The following is a 25,375-nucleotide window of genomic DNA, read 5'->3' on the forward strand; positions in this document are numbered from 1 at the left end:
TGGCTTTAGTTCATTAATAACACATATTAACATTGATAAGAAGAGCCTGCAAATAATATACCATGATAGAAAATGGCAATAACAGAGTGAAATGAAGTATTGTGGAAGTTTGGAGGAGAAAGGCAGTATGTCTGCATTGGTAGGAGATGCTGGCATATGGGAGTAGCATTGAAGTCATAGTAGATTTTGGACATGTAGGGGAAATCTAGATGGAGAGACAACTTAAGGGAGAAGTGATTAAATTGGAGCAGAGGCTTTGTGAAGTTGAGTGAAGGGAAGAAGTATGGAAAGACAGATTGGGCCCTTGAATGCCCATCTTGGGAGTTTATAATTCTTTGAGGGCTCTTGGGAGCCATTAAAAATTTTTGAGCATGCACCTTGTAAGTTGTAGGGTGGTATGTGTGACTGGAGGAAGTTTATCAGATAAGAAAACAGAAGATGAACTTTCATAGGAAGAAGCTGACAGTAGTATGGATATCAGTTAAAGGCTAAACCAGTTGTCCCAGAGGGAAACTAATGTGGGTCTAAAGCTGAGTAGGAGGATTGAAGGGTAGGGAATGAATGCAGGTGAGATTTTATAGGAAAATAAATAGGACTTCACCCTTTATTGGAAGTGAGAAATACAAGAGAAGTAGAAATTTTTAAATGGAACAGAGGTTTTAAATGAGATGAGCTGAAAATTCAAAGAAAAGAACAAAGAAGAAGTAAATTTATTTGGAAAGTTATGAGCTTGATTTAAGGTACTGAATTTACCTTGCTAAAATTCGTGATGTCAGACTTGTAGTTCTTGTATTTGAAGATGGAGGACAGGAACTGAGACAAGTCAGAGGTTGAAACAAAGGCTTAGAAATCATCCACATGGGATGTCATCTTTGTCAAATCAGGCCAAGCCACGAGGAGCCAATGTTGGGAGCTTGTTAGGAATGAAGCCTGTCTGGCTCACAAGTATGCTTATTTATGTAGTTTTAAAAACTTAAAAATATGAAAATTAAGTCCACATTTTAAAATCAGAAGATTTTCTTAAAATATTGACTTCTTGCTTCTCTTTGAAAATGTAAAGATGTCTGTAATTATGTCACATTGCCACATGACAACAGCCACAGAGTCTTCCCTCTTGAGATCCTGGGTGAATTCTCAGATTCATCACAGTCCCCACTACTCCCAGCCATCTCCCTACAACTCTAAGTTTATAGAGACAAAAAGTAGATTAGTGGTGGCCGAGAGCTCAGGGTATGTCATGGATCCTGGGAGTGATTGCTAAGGGGTATAAAATCTTTTTGGGGGCTAATGAAATTGTGGCAGTTGTTGAGCAACTTTGAATACAGTAAAAGCCATTGAACTGTACGCTTTATTTTTTTAATTACTTAAATTATTTTATTGGTACATTTTAGGTATACAACACATTTACATTTCTCATTGAGAATTGTACCTTTACATGATGCATCTTTGTTCTTATTTTTTCCCCATTCCCCTGCCCTCCCTTCACCTCCTCCACCCTTCCCTAGTTACAAAGACTTTATTTCCATTTTTTCCATTTCTCATCATTTCCCCTTTCCCTTCTTTCCTTTCCCCTGCCCCTCCCACTACCCCTACCCCTTTGGACCTTTTCTTCCTATTTTGCATTATCGATTATTCATTCTAATCATTGGTACATTTTAGGTATACAATATAATGACATTCATCATTGGAAATTTGCACCTTTACATAGTCTCTCTTGGTTCTTATTTTTCCCCATTCCCCTGCCCTCCCTTCAACCCCTCCATCCCTCCCTATTTACAAAGACTTTGTTTCCATTTTTCCATTTTCTCATATTAATTCCATTCCCTTCTTTCCTTTCCCCTACCCCTCCAACTTCCCCTTCCCCTTTGGCCCTTTTCTTCCTATTTCACATTATCTATTATACGTTTTAGCCCTTATTTACACTTTCAGTTTCTCACACCAGAGAAACTATTCAGTATTTATACATGTGTGTCCTATTTATTTCACTTAAGAGTATCGCCTCAATGTGCATCCATTTAGCTATAAATGTCTCTAATTTCTCACTTTTTATGGCTGAGTAGTACTCCACTTTATTAAAAAACCACATTTTCTTTATCCAGTCTCCAGTTGATGGGCATTTGGGCTGTTTCCAAGTTTTAGCTATTACAAATTGTGCTGCTATGAACATGGGTGCACATATATCACTGTGGTATGATTCTTTTAATTCTTTGGGGAAGATCTCCAGCAGGGGAATAGTGGGGTCAAATGGGACTTCCAGTCCTATGAACTATACACTTTAAATGAGTGAATTGTATGATGTGTGAATTATCTCAATAAAGCTTTTTTTTTTGGTACTGGGGATCAAACTCAGGACCTTGCTGCCTGCAAGACAGGCAGCAGAACCACTGAGCTAAATCCACAGCCCCAATAAAACTATTTTTAAATGTAAATGTATTTGCTTTTGCCCTTGTAGTACTAGTTTTTCTGTAACAAAAATATTTGTCAGCAACTGTTTCTCTATCAAGAAGTGGAAAATATTAAGTAGACTGAGATTATATATTTCAAGAAAAAAAGAGAGTACATCTTTTTGTGGTAATAAAGGCAAACACCTGGCCTCTTCACTAATGTGTGTTGCCTTCCTAGCCACAAAGGCATTTGGTATTAGACAGAAATAAATTTGGTCATGCTCAACTCCCTGAGCTCCACTACAACTAAGAGGAAAGGAAAAATAAAAGCAGAAGAGGGAAAGAAGTAACAGACATGGTAAAAGGAGAAACAGAGAAGGCCAGTAGATGGGATGCAAAGGAAGAGGGAAGACCTATCAACTGCTGATAAGAAGTCAAGGAGGAGGAGGAAAAAGAAGTCAGGAGCTCACAGTAGGCCACTCAGTGAGTGAGCTTAGAGAGAGAAGGCCAAAGAGAGAGATGCAGAGGTAGATTCAATGCCCTGATCTGCATTGTTCAGGAATTAATATTTTGTCCTCAGACATGGAGTACTGCTGAAGATTTTAAGTAGAGGTATAGGGTAATCAGATGAACTTGGTCTAGATTATTTGTTTTCACATTAATTTGTGCATGCTTTGAGTTGTGTGCATGATGAACCAAGGTTACTCCAAATTTTATTCTTTCCTATGATAAATTCTCCTGTAAGCTGAAATCCCCAGTTTTACTGATTTCCATTTAATTCATGCCTGGACCTACTTGAACTAGAAAAAAAATATATCTGGCTGGTATTATCTAACCTGGAGTTTTTTCAACCTAGCATTGTTGTATTTGGGTTAAATAATTCTTTTTCACAGGTCTTGTTCTGTGCATTACAGGATATTTAGCAACATATTCTCTGGATGCCAGTAGCACTCCCAGCTAAACATTGCCAATAAAGTCACCTCCAATTAAGAACTACTGAATAGCATTTTATTTGTTGCAGCATTTGGACCCAAAAGCTTAAGCCATGTGCAATTGGTAGACCACCCTGAAGGATGTCTGGCCTGGAAAAGAGGACTGATGCCTATTCCATGTTGCAAGGTGCAAATCACATGATGCAGAGAAACAAAAACAAATGAGAAATTCAAGACCTCATTTTGTTTCAGTTAATTCATTAGATTTCAGTCTCTGTCCTAGGTCTCCTCCTTGAAAAGAGGTGGTATCTTGAAAATAGGAGACAGAAGAAAGGGTCCACCAGGGCTCCCTCTGAGGCTAGGATTCCTGAGATGGCCCAGGGCCAAAGCAGGCCTAAGAGTTAGGAGACGATCTCAGGAGGCACCAGACATGATAATGAGACTTGGCTTCTCAGTGGTAGAACTCAGAAGCTTGCCTTGGGGGGCAGGGGGGCAAAAGTGTTTGTGCTCCTAGTGATGTCAAGAGGGATTGGTGAAGCTTTGGAGATGTAAGATGGTCGCAGAAGTGCAACTTGGAGTAGACTATGAGCTCAGATGGTTTACTTCAGATCCTCCCTCTTACAGAAAAGTCTTTAGAAGTTAAAGGAATGTTTCTCTTGGAATGGGGATGCCTAAAAACAGACTAGTTGTAAAAAGTTGAGATCTTTTCCCAATTCCCCTTCTGGATATATGTGTGTGTACAGGGGTTGACAGGGCAAAGGAATTTTGAGTATATGCCACCATTTTTCCTATATTGATAAGGAAAATTTAATTAGGACTTATCGAGCTAAAAAAAGTCTAACTATTAAACTAAGACTATTTCATAACTGACTCCTATTCTGTAAAGTAGTTTTATGCCTTTCTGTGTGATTATTGAGGGACTTGATTCATTATTAGCAATGGCTCCAAGCTGCCTTGTTGACATCTAACTGTCATTGTTTAGCCCAGTGGTGGTCACTTTCACTGAAGCTGAAAGAAATCCATGCTGGTTTTTATCTTTAGTCTCATATTCCTTAACCCCTCTTCTATTCTTATTCATCAACTTTTGGAGTGATGAACCAACCAAGCAGTAAGTAAGAAATGGACATTGTGTGAAATGCTATCACAAGAAAAGGCATTCCTTAACATGATTTTTCCCTGGCTCATTTCAGGAGCTTCTGGATCCAGTTGTGTGATTGCTGCACTAGGAAACACCTGGAGTCACAGTGTGAATACCCGACTGATCCTCCAGTACCTTGATTCAGAGAGAAGACAGGTGAGTGCTCTGACCATGTTCCATCTAGGTCAAAGAACAAGATGTGCCTAGAGATCAGAGCATCTTCAGAAAGTGTCAGGCACCTCTTCTTTCTGGGCTGGCACTGGCAAGGGAAGCATAAAGAAACCTAGCCTTCTCCAACAGCATTTATACTAGAATGAGAGACTTGTCACATTATGTAAGAAGAGATTCCACTGAGTAACTATAAATGACCAGGGCCACACCTCTAGGGATTTCAAATTCTCCATCTCTAAATGATAATTTCACAGTAATTTGTGTGTAAATTAGTGATTGTGGCTTTTCTTTTTCTTTTTTTGGTACCGGGGATCAAACTCGGGTCCTTGCGCTTGTGCAGCAAGCGGTGAAACCACTGAGCTAAATCCCCGGCCCAATTGTGGCTTTTCTTGATGTATGTATGCTTTGAAAACTTTAGGCTAAACTGATCCTGCTAAGTGAATAAATGATTCCCCAGATTCTGGCTACTTTTATGTTATCACATAATGATGCCAGAGAGTCCTCCAAAAGAATGAAGACTTCCTCAGCACTCCCTGTTTATGGTTTCTATTCGCCCAAATGAGAATCATCCTCTTCCCCCGCAAGAAGGTATCAATCTAACCCTTTCTAAATGTTATCTCTCCATTCTAGAAGAAGGGACACCACAGCCTGACCTCTTTCATAATCAGAAAATGTCTTCCTAATGTCTTACCTTAACGTTCTATATGACCAAATTCAGCCAGGTCCTCTCCTGCAAGTAAGGCAAGGAAGAAGACAGGTGAATATTCTTGTTTTATATGGGGCCAAACTCAGAAGCCAGATTTACCCATGTTGCTAAATATATGACAGATCCTGTTTATTAAAGAGCCATGAACTATCACACTGGTAGTCCTTCCAGAAAAGACAAGGGCAGAGTATTGTTGCCTTTACCTGCATTAGGTAAGCTGGCTCTTTTTTCAAGGAGCAAGAATCATCTAAAACATGGGATGAGCCTTGGCCTGTTCCAGACATAACTTTATGAATGACCTCGGCTGCAAACCAGAGGATTCTTGTTGGTTTTCCTGGGACTATGTAAATAACATACCTGCTTAGTGATGGGTAAGCCCAGTCCTAAGAAGATAGAACAGCTTGTTTTTGTTCAGGGAAGCGTTCTTGTTTTCAGGCCCTGGCATCTCATTACCTCAGTGATACCTTTTGCCTGATGATTCAGGTATCCTGGGTTCTCAGTCCATTACTACTCTTCTTGGCAGCACACATCCAGAAATATTCCTGGAGAACCTAATGACTTTTTGATGATAAAGTAGGATAAACAAAACTTTGCTTGCAGCTGTCAGGTATATCATAATGATTGTCAAGCACTCCTATGCAAACTCTAGTAGAGGAAGCAAAATTTCTTATAAATCAATCTTGATTCATTCATTTTCACAGATCTTTGGCCTCCCAGTTTATCTCAGCTTTAGATTTTCAATGGCACTCTTACTGCAATACCTTGATGTGTGCTGAGGTCTCTTGTATGTGGTATCATGGGTTCAAGGCTCCCAGATTCTTGTTTTACTAATTTCAGTTGAAATTTATATAAAAAACTTAGAGCCACATTTTTCTTTTCCTTGTAATAACTTAACCAGTAACTTCTACATTGTCAGTGTCAACAGGATATAGCTGAGAGGACATACACTATTCTTCTTTATCTCTTTAGAAACTGGAGAATTTTGGTAGCTCTTGGCTCTTTGCTGATGAGGTCAAATGCAGGCCACTGGTCACAGGAAGAAAAGCAGGACCGAAGTGTGGATTGATCACATCCTGTTAGATGTATCAGTGGTGGGTTGTTTTTTTTTTTTGGTGGGGTGGAGGGGGGGATCGAACTCGGGACCTTGCACTTGCGAGGCAGGCGCCAGAACCACTGAGCTAAATCCCCGGCCCCAATGGTGTTACTTTAATCTACAAAGGACAACTTGTTACTATCACTACTAATCAATCAGAAGTAGACTGAAATGCCTTTGAGTCATGTTTTCAAACAATGATTTGCAATGAATGTAAAATATGACCAGTAGTAAAATGCCCAACCCAGTCAAAAGAACATACATTTAACTACTGTATGGAAATAAGCATGCTTTGGAGGACTAGTTGTTAAGCTTTTGACCTAATAACTAGGCTACAGGTTGATATAGAAAACATGTCTCTATCTGATGATGTTATCTCGCCTTACCAGAGGCTGTGCTTAATGATTCACAGTGGCCTTACATCATGACAAAGAATACAAGTCATATGAAGATAAGCCTTTTTGGTGATATGTGCAGAAAACATTATATTAAAGCTAGTCTTAAATATAATTGTACCAAATGCTACTTTCATATAATACTACTTAGTAGAAGAGCATTCTAGAATAGTCTCTGAGACACCAACCACTTGGAGAGGTTACCAGTATAGATTTTTGCTTATTGAGTTTTTTTCTATCCACAACCAGAGGCCTCTCCCCAAGGGATCAAGGTTATGGAACGAGAATCATGTTTGATCTCATTTCTATGGCATTGAGCTCTCTACCAAGGCTCTTGAATGTGAGGCTTAGTGTGGGTTCACAAGGCTGGAAGAAGGTCATGTCAAGCAGAGCAGATCTTTGAGCCTATTAACCCAAGCGCTGCATTGTACAGTGCAAGGGAAGGAGTCTTCCATGGCCGATTGTTTTCCTCACACCCTGGAAACTTTGTAAAATTATATAACTAAGAAAGAAATCTCCTTATCAGGGCACAAGCCAAGTTAATTCCCATGCTTATTCTCCTTTGGTCTTTCTGCAAAAACCCTCTTAAGAAGCCAGGAAACATTTGCATTTGGACTCATTTAACTTTTTTTCCCTTGTGACTTTTATTTATTTTTTATTTTTCCTATTCTACTTCAATCTTGCTTCACAATTTTTGCCAAAGTCATGTTCTTAAGAGTAAAATTAAAATGGCATCATCAATGAATTGTTAAAAGCAGTGACTTCCATGAATCCAAAGGGAAGTAAAATCATTAGATGCACATTGAGTCTTTCCAAGAGAAGGTGAGGCCTGACCTTAAACCAGTGGTACTCAACCTGGCTTCACTTCAGATTTACTTATTTCAGGAGCATTTACAAAATGCCAATGCCTGGGCCCCACCGTCACCACTTAAATAAAGATCTCTACTGCAGGGTGAATTAGGAGGGTGCCAGGCACCAGTGTTCATATTAGTTGTGAAGCTGGCCCAAGTAATTTTAACGTACAGCCAAGTTTGGGACACCTCGCCTTAAGTAATAAGTGCCACTGGATTGGTTAGAAAGGACAGATATTGAAGCAGAGTGAAAACAGCACAGAAGAAAAGCAAGAGAGCAGCCACATCCTCAGGTGGCACAGGCTAGGTTTTGCCTTGAAACCAGAGCAGAAGTTCATGTGCTCATTCAGTGAATCTTTATTTAATCACCCCTTCCTTATCTGTTAGTTTCCATGTATGATGCTAGAGTCAAAGGATAAGGAAAGTGGTTGATACCCTTTAGTTGTTCACTGTCTACTTGGAGAAGCATAACAATGTGAACAGTATGCTATAAGAGTATCATGATTTAAGTAAGCATAGAGGAATTGGAGGGCTCTACCCCTAAAGAAGGTTCTGAGGTGTTTAAAGAGCAGCACCATGCTGCTAGGAGGGACTGGCTGATGCCTGCATTTGGGAAACAGTCACAGTAACCAGGTGTCCTGTGGTGAGGGACCTGAAAAGCTGGAGGGAGAATGGTTATATTTGAAAGAATGAAGCAAAAACCTGATGAAACATTCAGAATATTTCTCTTCAAATTCTCATGAAGTCTGTTCCTACAAACCATATTTGGGGTTATATAAATTTTGAGGTGCCCTAGGAGCAATAACGAAATAAATTAATCCTGACCAAGCCTCACACTCTCTTGATGAAATAAATATTATGACTTTCTTATTTCAACAAATGGGAAGGAGCTGACTTCTTCATATAGTAAGTTTATTTAAATGGGCTTTATAATAATAATATTTTCATCTTTTATTTAGAATGACTCTGAAGTTACAGAACACTTGAGGGATGAGCCAGAGAATTGTTGATAGCACCAATATTATTTCTTAAGTTCTTGATCCTGACTGAATCCATGGGCTTCTCTCAGAGTCCCGGGTTTTGCATCTTGGAATTATTCAGTGTTTCCTTTATGGTGATAAAAGTACTCTCTCAGTGTCCATTTTATATTTTCAGTTCTTATACCTTTAAGCTCTGAATTATGAGTCCCTTGAGGTCTGTGACTGAATCTACTCATGTATTCTCAGAGACAAGGGCAATGCTTGACATTTAAACACATTTGATACATGCATTGGAATAAAAGAGAAAGAAACAAACTCCATGTACCTATATGTGAGCCCAGTCTTGAGGAATCCGGACATACCACTGATTTAGACTCGCGCTTCTGCATGGAATTGAGCTTTGCAGCTTAATAGTTCCTTTAAAGTATTAGTACTTGTCATTTGAAAGGGTTAGCATCAAACTTTGAGAATTACAAGCAGATATCTGAATAGAAATGCCATCACAGTACTAGAATATAGGAACACTTTTTTGCAGAACCAGTCAGCTAGGGTCTTTGGGAGAATAGGAAACAGGCTTCCTCTAGGCTCTTAGCAGGAATTCCTTTCTATAAGCAAGAGTGAGCCCTAACATAGACAGAGACCAAGTGAGGGAGGGGTCCTGCAGCTGTTTTTAGAAACAGGCAGCAGGGGGACTTAGGGGCAGAAGGGACAGAAGTCTTTGTTGCCCTCTTCCATGAGTCTTAACTTCTCTGTGTGGCTGAGAAGGCTTACTGGCGGTCAGAATAACAGAAGAAAAGATGATAAAAGTTTTCTCCAATAGGCTGAAAGGTAGATTTGGGGCAGAATGCCCATGTTCATCAGAGAGAAATGTTGTTCACCCAAACATTGGAAATGATGCTCTACCTGATATAAGCCTTAGTTGTATGTCTCTGTACTCCTAGATTCCTCCAGAGGGATCAGGTCTAAGTACCCTGATTCAGATGTGAAATCCTTCTTGCTTGGCAGAATGCTTCCAGGTTATCATGTTCTCTTGTTTTTCTTCCTCAGCTCATCTGCTGTTTTTAGGCACAGAGACTTTTTTAATGACTGGATCCGACCAAAGGAGAGTTTGGCTGTTCTGTAGAGATGGGGAAAAATTCTTTTTAGGCATAAATATCTGCAGAAATAGCAAAGGGAACATAGAATCCCAGCCACATACATTGCCTTGGATATAAATGTTTTCTTCCCTTTCAGAGCTGTTCAAATGTGAAATCTAAGCCCCTACCCACACTCTTTCATCAGAAACACTGTAACTGGTACTAAACAGACTGGGAAAATGGTGACTCTAGAAGGATTCTTGTCTGTAAGTCACCAGTCAAATGTATTAAAAGCTGAGGAAATCCTACCTGACAGTATGTAGTGACTACAAATGAATGCTGAGAGTTGATACTTACAAGACATAAAGACACACTCCCTGGGAGAAAGGACAGCACAGGTACCAAGAGGATACCTCCTGTTTCTATCTCCACATTTGAAGTAAGAATATCTGTATCTGTCCTACCACATACAAACAAACTCAATGGAACTCCCTTTGAAAAAAAGTCATGTCTAAGGAATCACTGCTTCTTCATAGGTTCCAGCAGAGAGCACTCTTAAAGAGAGGTCACTGGACAACACCAGTTGAAAATACACAGCTACGATTGCTCCCATGCTTCTGGTGGGGGGTCCCTCTTCCAAGGCTTCAGCTATGATGGACCATGAGCCTTTGCTAAAGAGGAGTCCGTCTTTTCTAGGAGATTTTGAACCCCTTGGGGTACAGTGAAAGTTTAAATAAAAATTATAAAAAACATTTTTATTAAGTATAATTACAAAATTAATTATTACCTCCATTTCAAAAAGGAAAAGGTACTTTACCACCAAAAAATAGGAAGGACATATTTGTGAATAAAAAATATATATTATTATAAATATATTTATACTAAATGGATTTATTTTTATGTCAGACTTGTTACATGTTTTTAGTTCTCTCCTTGAGAATCATGGTCTCCAACCACCAGAGGCCAAAAGACAAGTCCACTCACAGAGTGTTTGAAAGGTGATTTCGTCATAATAAGCCATTTATTTCACCAGTGTTTTATCACCTCTGTCATTCTCCTCTAACGCTGGCTAGTTTAATTTTTACATACTATTTGTCTGGTTCTAAATCCCCTATGCAGTGACCTTCCCACTCTAACTTGCTAAGTAAACCAGGCCAAATACCTGGATGAGAGATTTTTAAAGAAATCTGAGCTGTTGCAGGAAGTAGAAGAGACACAGGGCTTTGAAACCAAACTGAAGACCCTGTTTGTCTGGCTAGAAAGAAAAATATTTGAAGTTTGGGAAACAGCTATGAGATCTCTTGGACAAGGCAATGACCTGAGAGTCAAGGACGCTGAAATGTGTTTGGCACATTTAAGAAAGGGGATTGGATCAGATGCTGTATTGTAGCCTTGTCTCTTTAGCTGTGAGTAAAAAGAAAATGAGGCAAGTCATTGGATGGAGAAAGCAAAAAGAAAAAAGGAGTTTACTATCTGCAAACTACGTACTTTACAAATGACTCAGCTATAACAAAAGTATTTAGAATATGACAGTATCCCATTTGAGGTACCTTCTAGAGACCTTTGTAACTAGAAGATCCCAGGCACTGCCCCAATGATGAATTCACTGAGGATGGGACCAAGCTCAGTATCTGCAGGTTTTGCAGGTACTTTGCATGATTCTCACATGTGTGATCCTTTCCCCTATGCTACTATAACTCTCTCATTTTACAGATGTGGGTAATCAATTGGTGTTAGATGCTTTATTCACACAACTAGTAAGAAGAAATGGAATTGGAATTCAGGTCTCCCAACTCCTAACCTATTTCTGTTTTCACTATATTTGATGACTTTTATTTTTTTTCATTAAGTTTATTGGTACATTTTAGGTATACATTATGATCACATTCATCATTGGGAATTTGCACCTGTACATGATATATCTTGATTCTTGTTTTTTGTTTTTGTTTTTTTGCAGTACCAGGGATCAAACTCAGGACCTTGTGCCTATGAGGCAGGTGCAGTGCCACTGAGCTAAATCCCTGGCCCTCTTGGTTCTTGTTTCTTCCCCATTCCCCTTCCCTTCCTTCCACCCCTCCACCCCTCCCTATTTACAAAAGTTTTGTTTCTTTTATTTCCTTCTTTTCTCCTATTTTTTTTCTTTCCTTTCGCCTACCCCCCCCCTTCCCCTTTCCCTTTGGACCTTTTCTTCCTATTTCACATTATCAATTATACATTTTGGTCCTCATCTACACTTTCAATTTATTACACCAAAGAAATGATTTGGTATTTACACATGTGTGTTCTATTTATTTCACTTAAGAGTATGGCCTCAATGTGCATCCATTTAGCTATTAATGTCTCTAGTTTATCATTCTTTATGGCTGAGTAGTACTCCATTTTATAAAAAAAAAAAAAACACATCTTCTTTATCCAGTCACCACTGGTGGGCATTTGGGCTGTGCATCTGAAATGAACAGACATTTCTCAGATGAAGAAATAGAAACAGCAAATAAACATGTGAAAAAATGTTCAACATCACTAGTTTTATAGATCCAAATGAAAAGAACTCTGAGATTCTACTTCACTCCAGAAAAAATGGCTGCTATCAAGAAATCAACCAATAACAAATGCTGGCAGGGTTGTGGGGAAAAGGGAACCCTTCTCCACTGTTGGTGGGAATGTAGATTGATAACTTTTTTTTACAAGGGAGACTCTGGACAAAAATGTCTCCAAACCCAACCAAATGACTGGGTTTACAGGTGATGTGATATTTATATGTCCTAAAACTTTAAATAGCTCATTAAAAAATTCGGTAGAGGGCTGGGGATTTAGCTCAGTGGCATCACATCTGCCTTGCAAGCACAAGGTCCTGACTTCGATCCCTGGTACCAAAAAAAAAAAATTCTGTAGAACCCTTCAAAAAAAATTTTTTTAAATGGTACCATTTTCCACCTCACCCTGCAATGAATTTCAAGATAAAAGTCAGTTTTGTAAATGCTTGGGCTCAGACATCTGAATAAGCAACTTTTTCCAAGTGGAACTTCCCATTTATAGACAATGTCTTGCAGTAAGCCTGGCTGTGTTGCCTCTTTCCTGCAAGTGATCACTTGTGCTTGTGGAGAAGAAGGAAGTCTTGAGCTTCCTAAGGTTGGCTATCTTCATAGGCTAAAGGTATGGGAGAGTTTTCTGCCCTTTTATTTATCCAGTCTTCTTAGCATATTTTTCAGTGTCTGCACTTACGTGGTTGCAGGCATCAAGTTGAATCTTTTCACATGCACTGTTTCCATTAATCCCCACAATAATCTTTAAGCATACATCTTCTTGATCTCCATTTTTACAAACAGAATCTGGGCTATTAGATAAACAACTTATATTCAGTGATAGTATCAAGATTTGACAACAAATTTGTATAGCTCGTGAGCCCAGGTTCTTTTTACCACATACTGAATTCTCTAAGATGTAAAAGGTTTATTGTTATTGTTGTAGTTGTGGTGTTGGGGGTGGAGTTGGTATCAGTATTGTAGTTCCTTAATTTATTAAGTTTAGAAATAGAATGAGTGAACTGGAAAAAGAAGCTTGGTATCATACTTCTTTTGGCATGTGATGAAGGGTTCTTATTATCTTTCTCTCTGACTTTTGCCCAAGGACAACTAGATCTAGAATGCCATTTAGCTTATCTGCAAAGCTTACTGAGTTTCATGTGAGAATAGCATCTCCCACTCTGGGCCAGGGACACGAAGGGAAGGAGATGACGAGCTACATATTGTTTTTTCTCTTAGTCTTGGTGTTACTTGGCTTAGAAATACTCCTGGAACATTACTGTGAGTTAAAAATGTTCCTTGTTCAGTCTGTGTGATTTGAAAAGCAGACCTCATCAAACATGGAGACAAAGCAGGTCCAGCTTATCAGCTGGCTGCTATTGCTGGGGGAGCATCCTTACTGTGACATGGTACACTGCCTGTGCCTATGCACTCTGCTTCTGTCTGGGAATCTATGGCTAGGAGCTATGGCTAGGAAGTGCACAGCATGGTACAATGCTGGTTTGCATTTCTAATCCTTTCTTGAAGTCAGTGACTGGGGCAATGGGGAGAGTAAGGGACTTCAGGCCTTCCCAACATCTTAATAGCTTGTGAAGTTTGGGATAGGGACCTGGGATGCAAACAAACGATTTACATGATAGAAGTGTGGGGTAAAATGATTCAAGTCTCTAGCATTGAGTTTGAATTTATATAAGTTTTATTATGTTACTGTATCATTTTGCATGTATAATTGACTGTCAAATGCAATAGAAGTCATTGGGCTTTCCTTATTTCTGCTGCTCTAAATAATTTGAAGTTCCCAGTTACCATAAAATTACCATAGAGTTGACATACTCCTTTCTTCCCTCAATTTTTCTCTTACTCTGTTGTCCCTTTCCCTGTCCCCACCCTTCCCTAGATTCTTAAATCAGTCAATAGCTCCTGGTAATGACCTTAGTGTTAAAATACTTCAAGCAGAGTTTTTTCCACTGAGGGTATCTTTCTAGAAGTTCCCTTTCTTAACTTGGCAGAGCTTAAAAATCCTGGCCTCTTGGACAAAGAGCGTATGTGCTTGAGTCTTGGATTCCTGTTTTATTGTTAGCAAAGGGAATATGATTTTGAGAACACGTTTGGAGAGCCAAGCTGCAGCAGTTATACCTACTGCCTATTTTCTGAATCCTCTCACAATTGGTAATATTCACAATCCTCTCACAATTGGCAATGAGAAATGAGCTGGGATTATGATCCATGACTCTCTAACCAAATTCCTCTCTGAGTGTCAAATCTCCAGGAAAGAGGCACATCTCTACCAACCTTAGAAAATGAGAGCTGAGGCACCTGGTATATCTGGGAGGGACTGGAAATAATTCACCCAATGCCCCACACCCCTGGCTTTCTAGTTTCTTTGCTTTGTCTACTCAACCATGTATTAAGGATTTCTTTTGTCACTTACTCTACTAAGAGCTTTGTGGGCAATTTCTTGTTCAAGTTTCACAACGCTATGAGGTAGGTATTTCTCGGTATACCTTATAGATGAGTACATTAAAGTTTATAAAGCTCTAAAATTTTACTCTAAATCACATGGCTGCTAAAAGGGCAAAGCCAGAATTGCCTTTGCCTTTGCCTTCTACCTCACCCCCAGTCACATACTTGCACCCCATACTCTACATCCCTGAATTCTTAACCTTTACCCGACACTGAGTCCCATTTTAATATAAGGTTATTCATGCATACTGCTTGGAATTAATTTCTCCTTTCAACTTCCATGAGGTGAATACTTTAATAGTTACACTAAGGAAATGCTTCCTTTAAATAGTAGAAGGATCCTTTATTTTGAGAGAGCAGCTGTTTCAATCTCTGTTAAATAATAATTATGTATTTTCCATAACTGTGTGGCTCTGTATGCCGACAGAACACTTCTAAGAAAGAACAAACTCCACAAGACACTGTCCCCTGAATCTCACCTTTTAGTCAGGGGAACTCCCGGCCTTTCCCCTCTCAGCTTCCAACCTCTAGGCTTTGAAGCCAAAATCCTTTTCATGTTGTGGATTGACTTTAATATTCTGCCATTTATTGTCAAAGAAGAAAGAGAGTCTCTGTGGAATCTTGTCCCCAGTGGGGACAGACTGTGCTCATCTGTCCAGAGTCTCCTCCAGTGAGGACCAGAAGGACCCAGGAACTATTATGGTGTACCCTGGAGATGCATCCTTTCCTTCATGGATGATATGGGATTACCTACAAATGATATCTATGCCTTCACTTTTCCCTTGCAAAGTTACTTGCCCACATAGTAATCAATTTCATGGTTTTTCTTTAAACCTTTTTGAGTTGTCTCTTCTTCTCTGAAAGTGTTATCTCAGTCCTATAATGAAGGGTTTATCAAAGTATGTAAAATGGAAAAACTGTCTGCCACTTCTTTGTTTTTGTTGTTGTATCGTTGTTTTACTGTTTCTTAAAAGAGAAAGGTTTAGTAGATTCAACATGTTCTCTGACCCTTCAACAGCTATGCTTATGCCAAGCTATTCTCTCTTATTTCTAGCTATTTATACAATATTCTCTCAGAATGTGAGGCTCTGCTTTATAAAGATCTCTGGTTTCTATTTGTGACTTCATTCCAACCCTGGCCTTTTTAGGCCATCATCCACACTTTTCTCCCTTGGTCTTTGTTCCAAGATCCCTGCGAGTATCTCTGCTAAGATTCTGTCAGCATTTGATTCCATTAACTTGAAAAAGAGGCTCCTTCTCAGGAACAGCCTATAATCGTCTTCCTAATTAAAGAGCAGACTGTAGGACCCTTCTGCATAGGGGATCTTGTGGTTGTCTTAGGGCCAAGTATTTTCCAATAAAACTCACACAGATGAGTTGTATGAGTGAACACCATAGCATCTATGAAGGCTTGGTCACTTTTTAAAAATCTCCTAAAAATATAATATTTTTCCTCAATAAACAAAAGTATATGCTATAGTTTTAAAATGTGTCCCCAAAAGGCATATTTTGCAGACTTAATGACCATTGTAACAATATTAATAGATGGGAACTTTAAGAGATAATTGAGCCATGAGTTTAAAATTTTGAGCAACAAGTCTTATAAGGACTGTGATCCTAATAATGCTTTGTTTATGCTCTAACCATAAACGTTAGTCCTCTTCTAATTCTTCTGTCTTCATTTAGATAACACCACTAAGTATTCTTTGTGTCAGATGCTGCAACTTTTTCTTTCATTCCTCCTTTCTTTTTTTCCTTTTAAATATTTTCCTGGAAGATACATACACCAAACACTGGGAACATGAAGTCAAATAAAGCCCAATTTCCTACCCTGAAGAACCATCCTAGTAAAAGAGACTACCTAGGGAAGGAATCAAACATGTAAATACAAGAAGATGTTGAAAGAACTGTAGAGAATGCTGTGGGGTCATCAGTGTTGGGCTGGTTGAGCTCTTAGCCGAGAAGGGATGCTCAGAGAAAGACTCAGAGGAAAGCAAGATGTTTTTGACAAAACTTAAAAGGTGTATGGGTATTTGCCAGGTAGATACAGTAAGAGCCTGAGAAAGCCATGTGAGTCAGGGCCACGATGAGATGGTTACTACAAATGGTCCCTCTTCAGTGTACAGGGGAGGGTATGTGTCTATGCAGTCAATGAGGGTGGGAGGAAAGGTAGGGCCTATAGTTAATGCTAAGCAAGCAACGAAAAGGCAGACCAGTCTTGACCATGAAGGCTCTCAGAAGCCCCATTGTGAGGCTCTTGGCAAGGCTGTGACATCAGATTTGTACTTTATAAGGCTCCCTTGGGCAAGAGTTTGCCATATGTATTTGGAGAGATTAGAAGTAGGATGCATAATTCTCATAATTATGAGAAAAGAAAAAAATGGATTTGAAGTCTATGTAGTCTATGTAAATAGGGAAGGGTAGAGGGAGTGAAGGGTGCACAGGTAATGGGGAAAAAAATAAGAACCAAGATACATCATGTACAGGTACAAGCACCCAATGATAAATGTAAACGTATTGTATACCTAAAGTGTACCAATAAAAGAATTTAAGGGAAAAAAAAGAAGTAGGATGCAAAGAAATAAGGGCCTAAACAGAGACAACAGCTATTAAAATGAGGAAGCAGGAAGAGATATGAGATGGTAAGGATCAACAGCACTTCATTCTTGATTCCTTCAGCCCTAGTTTCTAGGTTGCTAATTTCTGGGTTGTCTCACTATCCTCTGTTTTCCTTTCATCTCTACCAATATGTTTGTAATTAGTTCCCAAAATTAAATTCTTTCTCTTGAACTGCCTAGGATAAGTCCTATTTTTGTGATAGATCTTGAATAATATGGGTCTACATAAGCTGTCTGGTGGGCACATGGTTAATATAAGACCCTAGATCTAATCTTCTTTGGCCCTGTTCCCCAAAGGACTTATCTATCTTCCCTGGTTCTCTAGCCCTGAGAGCTGGACTCCTGGACTGAACTGTCTTGGATGGAAAACATTTTGTGCTGTGCTTCTTGAATGGTATGAGAAAAGGTGCTATTTCAGCCCGGATCCTTCCTGTAGGATTTTCCAAAACTTTCCAGAGGCATTTAAGCTCAGGAAACATTTTAATGACTGGAAATAGTGTCTTGTGAGATTGGGGGTTTGAAACCAACCGAACCTCCTCTAAAAGAAGTGTGTTGAAATGTTCCAGAATCCATATACACACATCCAAACTCTGCCCCTCCTTCATTGAAAGCATAGCAGGTTCCCATTCATTAGTGTCATATAAGAGATGGTGGCATTCTCTGAACGCCCTGATGACATGAAGCAGAACACCTCCAAAGGCTGGAATTTCCTCCAGAAAAGAAAGGATTGTTAAGTAGTTAGTGATGTATTTAGACTCTAATTCAGATGCCATCTCAGATTCTATAAAGAGACCCCTATAAACTTCTTTAGGCCATATTTGGCCAATAGTAATGATTGTTAGGTTGAGTTAAATCTTAATAAATCTTTTCTAAGTCCACTGTTACTGACTTAATGAATCAGAGCTTTCTGAGATTCATTCAACTGCAGAATATATTATTGGTTCCCTTCAAGCAACCCATGGCTTATACTTTGCTGTGTTGCTGACATTCCATAGCAACTTTCAGAAGGGACTTTGTTGCAGTATGAAGATTATTTCTATCTTAAAGCATTCATCAAAGAGAGGTAGAAGTGGAGGAGCTCTACTTCTGTGCCTGATCAGATCCTTCATCCCTGGACCAAGAGGTACAAAGTAATCATTTCTAATCTGTGAGGGAGAAACTTTAGAAATTGCTAAGAGATTTTTACATGTTCCATCAATGCAGAGAACAACTGAAACTCCTTCCTTTTGAAAATGACTTGTGTCTAATTCCATATTGATTTATTTGGGTTGTATCTAGGAAGTTTCTAAATTCTTTTACACAGTAGTCACTAACCAGAATACTTATGTGCTTATTTGATGACATGAAACTGTATAGATCTTGAGGTCAGGTATATTTTTTATATTAAAAGAATAGAATTTTAATGAAAAGGAATCAAGCGGTATGTACAAAGGTAACTACGGTTCCTGGTGTCTCTGAAACATCTAGCGGCGTAACATTGTTTGTTCTTTGTTTTGACCAACTTTCCCTCACTAGCCTTCAAGGGAGCCCACAAAATGAATCATAGCCCCAGAAAGACTATGCGAGGACTTTTGCATTTGAGTTCATCAAAAAGCTAGGATGATTTTTTTTTTCTTTCAGAGATTAACATTAATTCATGGATTCTAAAATATTGTTTACATACATAAACTACTCTCTTTATCTTTAGGTACCAAGAAAAAAAGATTTTCCATCGTCAAAAAGATAATGATATTTTAGAATTAAGTTCTAGCTTTGCCTCTAAGGAGATATGAGACCTTGGGTGAATGAATGACTCTGAGTCATAGGTTCCTCTTCTATAAGAGATAAATGATTTAAAAGTTGATTGCATTTTCTGATTCTATGAAGAAAAAACAATGTCGTGCTCTACTTTCTTTACTGTTTTGTGCAGTGGTAATATTCTTCATTACCTATGGGAACTGTTCACATTGTTCATTTGTGCTGAACTATAAGGTACAATCCTAGCACTCTACTTAATTGTTGGGTTGAGTTTCTCTTGGAATCCATCATGGAAGTTGCTCCAAGGAACTTCTCTTGGAATCCACCTGCGCAACTTGTTAAAAATTCATATTCCTGGGCTGGGGATCTAGCTCAGTGGCACTGTGCCTGGAAGCACAAGGTCCTGAGTTCCATTCCCAATACAAAAAAAAAAAAATTCATATTCCTGAGACTTCCCAGACTGAATCAGCAGCTTTGAGGGTGGGGCAACAAATCTGAATTTCTATATTCCTGGGCCATTCTTAGGGACATAAAGTCTGAGATCTGCCCACTGGCAGAATGTGTATGTTCTGTGATGGGAATGGCTTTACCTCTCTCTACTCTTTGGGTCTAGTCTGCAGGGTCCTGGCCCCTGGCCTGCTGCTCCCTAGATGACTTGGTCAGACTCTTTCATCTAGGACTGTTTCCTCATTTATAAATTAAGGGGCTGGAGTTTTAATCTCTAGGGAATCTTTGGGTTCTAATAGTCCATGAAAATAGTTCTCTAGTGCCCTATAACAGTTATTCAACCTACCTTAATAAATCCTATATTTTAAATACCTACAACGTGCTGAGCATTATGTAACTTTTACATGTTTCATTTGTCCCTTATTAATCTATGATATTTATATTTATTATTTGTATTTGACACAGAATTAAGAAAAATAAAGCAACTCGTCCAAGTCTACTTAGTCAATAAGTGGAACTGCAGTGAAGGAGGATTAAACTGAGACCATAAACATAAAGAATTGGTGGGTTGCTGCTCCCTCAAAGCCTCCAAAGGCCTGGAGCTGGTCCACTGGGCTGCTCGTTCATGGTGTCTTCCACTCTCCAGTAAAGGAGGCCAGTTTTGGTTTCCTTAGATGTTTACTTGGCCTCTTGCTTAAAGCATTTGCCTTTCCTACTCAATAACAGTGAAAAGACCAGAAAAAAAAAATCTCAGGGCTGGAAACATTTTGTTTCCTACAAAAAGAATATTTTGCAGCCAGCTCTGTGGTTGAAAGTATTTTTCCTGTGGTTTGAAGATGGGTTGGATCCCAACTCTTCTTGGCCAGTGTCTGAGAACTTAGCCCATGGATTCCCATCAAGTCAGCACACAATATACTATTTTTTAAATGAGTATCTAATGCTGTTGAATGTGTGCACAAGGAGACAAATAAGTCTGGGTGTGTAAGAATGTGTACATGAGCCCATGGCCCTTTCAGAGCTGAGAGAACCTGGGAGTGGTTTTCTACATGCTGGACATATCAACATAGCTTTTAAGTTTTCATCACTCACAAGACAACCAAACAAATTCAGAGGCCGACAGAGTGAGAAGAGAGTGATATGTGAGCCTTGTGTGGATTTGCAAGTAATCACAAAGGCAGGGAATCTGAGATTTTGACCTGTCACATTTCTTTCCGTTTTCAAGTGCGCAAAACCAAGACATGACATTGGTTTTATTAGACGGCAGGGTGGTCTGATGGTAATGCAGAAGATGGGAATTCTGAGCTCTGCCTTCAACTTGGCCACTCTCCAAGTTCAGTCTGCCGACCTTTGCCCAGTCTTAGATGAGTCACTTCTTGAGGACAACATTTTTTTGTCAAAAGACATAAATTTATTTTTAAAACATTAAAATTTTTAAAAACTTTGTACTTCTAAGAATAAAAGCTCTTAGTGAAAGATAAATTTTGAATATTCAGCAGAATTCTTGGATAAGAAATAGTACCAGATACCATTTCTTCACTCACAGTTTGGTTTTTATTCATAATTTATACATTTCTAGAAAGATTTTGTAGTGTGTAGTAGTACCTAGAACTTTTCAACCTTGGTCCCCATGGCCTGGCCTTGATGACTATTTCTTTCTGTTCTTGTCAACCACCATGAAAAAGTGGGCTCTCCCCTTGCCCCTGGCTTCCAGTGCAGTTACCTGCTGGCTGCTTTCCTGTCACACTAGCTGCCTGGCTAAAAGTTCCAACACAGTGTGTGGCACACTACAGATGCCTAACATGCATGTTTGACTTAAGTGAAATAAACTTCTCCAAAGATGAGAAGCTACTATTTGTAACTTCAGAATTGCCTTGTGGGAAGTCCTCTATCTGTCTTTCCAATCTGAAGTGTTTTTTAGAACTCAAAACATTTTGACTTCCAGGGAGAAAAGTTGTAGTCACTGGATTTAGGGGCACCATTTGAAGAAACAAGCAAATCCCACAGATAGAAAGAATTCTGAGCCTTTTTGGTTGTATGTTTTGAGGTAAAAGATATTAGAGCAGATTTGAAAAGCTATTGGAATAGAAACTGAACCATAAAGAGTGTTTTGTTTTAGAGTGACAGGAATCAAGAGAGACTCAGATTGATGACACTGGCCACAGGGCCACTCCTATGATGGGCTGCAGAGACTGGCCCATCCAAGTCAGCCTCTGGGAAAGAATGACCACAAAGAAATCAAGAATCATCAGTGGGAAAAACTGGCATTTGTTCCATTTTGTCACACAAGGCAATAAGGTTGTTCTCACAGTAGGGGCTGGAGTAGGGGTGGAGGGAGTGGTGGTGATTTTAGTAAACCAGTCTTCTGATGATGGGGGAGTATTTCTGCTTTTACCCTTAACAAAGAGCAACAACCCAAATAACAGATTCCTTAGTACATCGAAATGCCAAGGCTAAATGGACTGGTGGAACTTTGTGGCTTTGGCTCTTGGCTGACAGGCGTATCCGTACATTAAGGCCATGGGTTGGCAGTAGACAAAGCGGCTGTGTGGGTCCTCAGGGAACTCTCTGGCTCTGTGGCTTTCTTGGATATGCAATTGAACTTTGGCTAATTTCTTTTCTCATGGTTCAGTTTATGAAGTCCAGAGGTAGGCAGAGACCCTCATTATAGAGCCCAAAGCCAAGAGCAAACTGAACCTATAGGATGTTTTCCACAGTCATACTGTGCCAGGCATGAAGAGCCAGCCCACAAGGCTTACAAAAAGGACAAGTTAGGAGGTGAGACTGCTGAAATCTCTTCCCACTGTCACACAGCTTTACATCTGTAAGATTGGCCAGATCCCTTAAACTTTCCTTGTTTCGGAAGCAAAGAACTCTTACTTAGAAAGGATCAGTAATATTACTAAATTATTGGTTTCCAATGTAGTAGTGCTTAACAACAACAACAATAGCAGCTAATATTTATCAAGTACTTACACATTTGCAGGGTACTAAAGAGATACACATGATCATTTAATCATCACATTTTTGTAAAGTAAGTACAGTTTCCTCCATTTTATACATGAAGAATTTAGTCACAAAGAGTGGTTAGTTGTTCTTATTTTTCCCCAACTTGGGGCTAATTCTGCAAATATATATTAAAAGCGACTGTCCTGAATCCCCCTATTTCCTTCACTCTATAACATTGGGGCCATAGATAATAAAATAATTGAAATTAACAGTCTTAATTGATGACCCACCCTAAATTATAAATGGGCCTTGGCCTTTTTCAAGTTATGTCATCATTCTTATAATGGGAAACCTGAAAATAGAACTTTCAAAATCATAAACAAGTATACAGAAAGTAATTGTCTTAATGAGGAAGTGGGATCATACATTCTACCAAACTTATACAACAGAGTAGAAACAAATGAGATGTTAGACTGAGAAGGGTTTATAGAATGAGGCAATTGTTCTGTTCAGATGTTACAACCAAGCCCAGAGACTCTAGAGGGGCTAAAAAGTGAGGCTGTATGCCATGGTTTGGCATCTGAGTTATGTTATGCAACTTCTTTCTTACTTATGTCCAATATAGCCTTTGAACTTTCCACAGCTGTCCTGGCCCTAAGGAATACCGGTAGTAATGTTAAAAACTCCCATTTTTGTTCCAGGCCCATGTGGGAGCTATGTGAGCATCATCTTTATAATATACTATGAGGTGGGTTTTTACAATAACATTGTGAAATGTATATTATTACCCTGAATTTACAGATAAGAAAATAGGCCCAGAGAGGTTAAGAAGAGTCCTAAAGCTAAAACAACTGATAAATGGTAGGAAGGGGAGTCAAACTCAAGATTCTAAAACAACGTCTAGCTACTAGATTGCCATGCTTCTTAAACAGTATAGTAGATATCTGGTGTTTTTGTTTGCCCTTGACCTTTATTCCTTCTTTTAATACCTGCACTAGTATTTTCCTGAAAGGAAATAGCCTTATTCTATTTTCAATCTGTGCTGTCTAGGTGAGACTGATTGTACTCGTTGGCTCCATTTATGACCAGGAAAGATCACATTCCCTTTTTTCAAAGATTGGTTTGTAGTAACTGGTTAACCCAAGAAAAGCTGATTAAAGTAAACCCAAGATTTAGTTAGATAATCGGGATTGTTAAATTGGTAGAATGTAAGCATGGAGCTTCCAAATGGCCATCTTTGCCACCATACAAAGGAAACCTACTTGAGAATGACAGTGAAGTCATCCCAGTATAAAAGAAAACCAAAAACTACAGGGAGAATTTTTCAGGAATGAGGGAGGTCATCATCTGAGGCCCTGGATCCAACTGTGCCTGAGGTCAGTCACCCCTGAACATTTTAGTTATCTGAGCCAATAGTTCCCTTTGTTGCTTAGTCTCAATTGCATCTCTGTTACTTGAAACAGAAAAAAATAATGCTAAATAAGACACACATTAGATGCTCATAGTTGCATTCAGATGTAAAGCCAAAATATTCTAATAATGAGATCCATTATCATTAAATTGATGATCTTATCCTCCCATTAGGTAGAGACAAAGTCTACCTTTTTCTAGATTCTTTCATTTGTTTTCTTTTCTTTCTCCTTATATATTTTCTCTTCCTCTCCCTAGTTGCCTTTTGGCCTTTTCCTTATTCACCTCCACCACAGAGAGATAGAAACATCAAACTTACATTTACAGCTTTGTTGGCTTATACATTTCTTTGAGAAGGTTCAGATAAAGAAGAGTAAGTTTAAAATATTGACTTAAGACCAATTAAAAGATCATTTGGTGGTTTCTGTTAGCTGCTGTATCCTAGGTGTCTTTGCCACATGTTAAACTTGATGAAAGTCCTTGATGTCATTGGTTCCACTACAAAACTACAGTCATTTCTGGGTTAGTCTGCTTAATCATTAATGATGGGATATAAAATATTCTTTGCAGTTCAAAAGTGACATCAAATAAGTAACATGAAATTAGTAATCATTTTGCAAATGTGGTCAAACAGCCAGCTTATACTCACTAAACACCTGTGTAGAATCTGCTAGATTCTGGAAAAAGCAAAGATGAACAAAACATAATTTTCAAAATCCAGCCAGATCAGTAAGTCTCAGAATCACTGATCATAATGTAGTGTAATGGGCAGGAGGATAATAAAAACTTGCAATGACTGCATAGAAAGGGACCAGGTAGGACAGATGCCAGTCACTGGGGGAAGGGGTGTTGGTTCCAGTGCCATCCCACACACAGTGCAGCAGGCAGCAACCCCTTCATTGCTGGATCATGTCAGACAGTCCTGGGGCTGGTGCAGCCATGGGGCATTTGGAGGGCTTTGGGGCAGCCACTCTTTGCCAAATGGCATGGTAGTATATCATTGTTTATACAATAGGAACAGCTAGGGCTGGGGATTTAGCTCAGTGGGTCTGCCGCCTGCTGCGCAAGCACAAGGACCCAAGTTCGATCCCCAGTACCAAAAAAAAAAAAAAAATAGGAACAGCTGACCTGGGATGGTCAAGCTGAGGAAGAGCTGGAAATTGCTGTGGAGCAACACCTCCTCACAATGTGCAAGGGAACAGCTGGTCTTGCCTGAGGCAGAGAGAGAATGAAGCATAGCTTAAGTTTTGAGCTGGACTGTAACAGAATTCACTCATAATGGAGTGAAGAGTCCAAGGTATTCTGATGTGTTTACTCAGCAACGTTGTATTTAGGAATAATCAAGGGGGAGAGAGATAAGAGACAAGACCAGTGCACCCAGTCAGACCATATGGAGGACATGCTGGCGGGTAAGAAAAGTAGATACAAGGGATGGCTTTCAAGAAGTTATAAATGTGGTAATCCATTACTGAGGACTTTTGGTTTCTACAAGGTGTGACTGAAATA

The 25,375-nt window shown here is 39.2% G+C and overlaps 1 protein-coding gene across 7 annotated transcripts in view; it reads left to right on the forward strand.

Moving 5' to 3' along the window:
• Positions 1–25,375, forward strand: part of Rad51b (RAD51 paralog B) — an 828,064-nt gene that overhangs the window by 558,306 nt on the left and 244,383 nt on the right. For all 7 annotated transcript variants that reach the window (XR_002390446.2, XM_087195304.1, XM_004837341.3 and 4 more), the window contains one exon: positions 4,507–4,610. Coding sequence is in view for 6 of the 7 variants with exons in the window: in XM_087195304.1 (XP_087051430.1) it covers positions 4,507–4,610 (104 nt within the window). In the remaining variant the exon portion in view is untranslated. The remainder of the gene's footprint in view (positions 1–4,506; positions 4,611–25,375) is intronic.

The sequence above is a fragment of the Heterocephalus glaber genome, unplaced genomic scaffold (assembly GCF_053883595.1).
Source record: "Heterocephalus glaber isolate CG9 unplaced genomic scaffold, H.glaber_assembly_v1.0 deba00001608, whole genome shotgun sequence".
Classification (NCBI taxonomy): Eukaryota; Metazoa; Chordata; class Mammalia; order Rodentia; family Bathyergidae; genus Heterocephalus; species Heterocephalus glaber.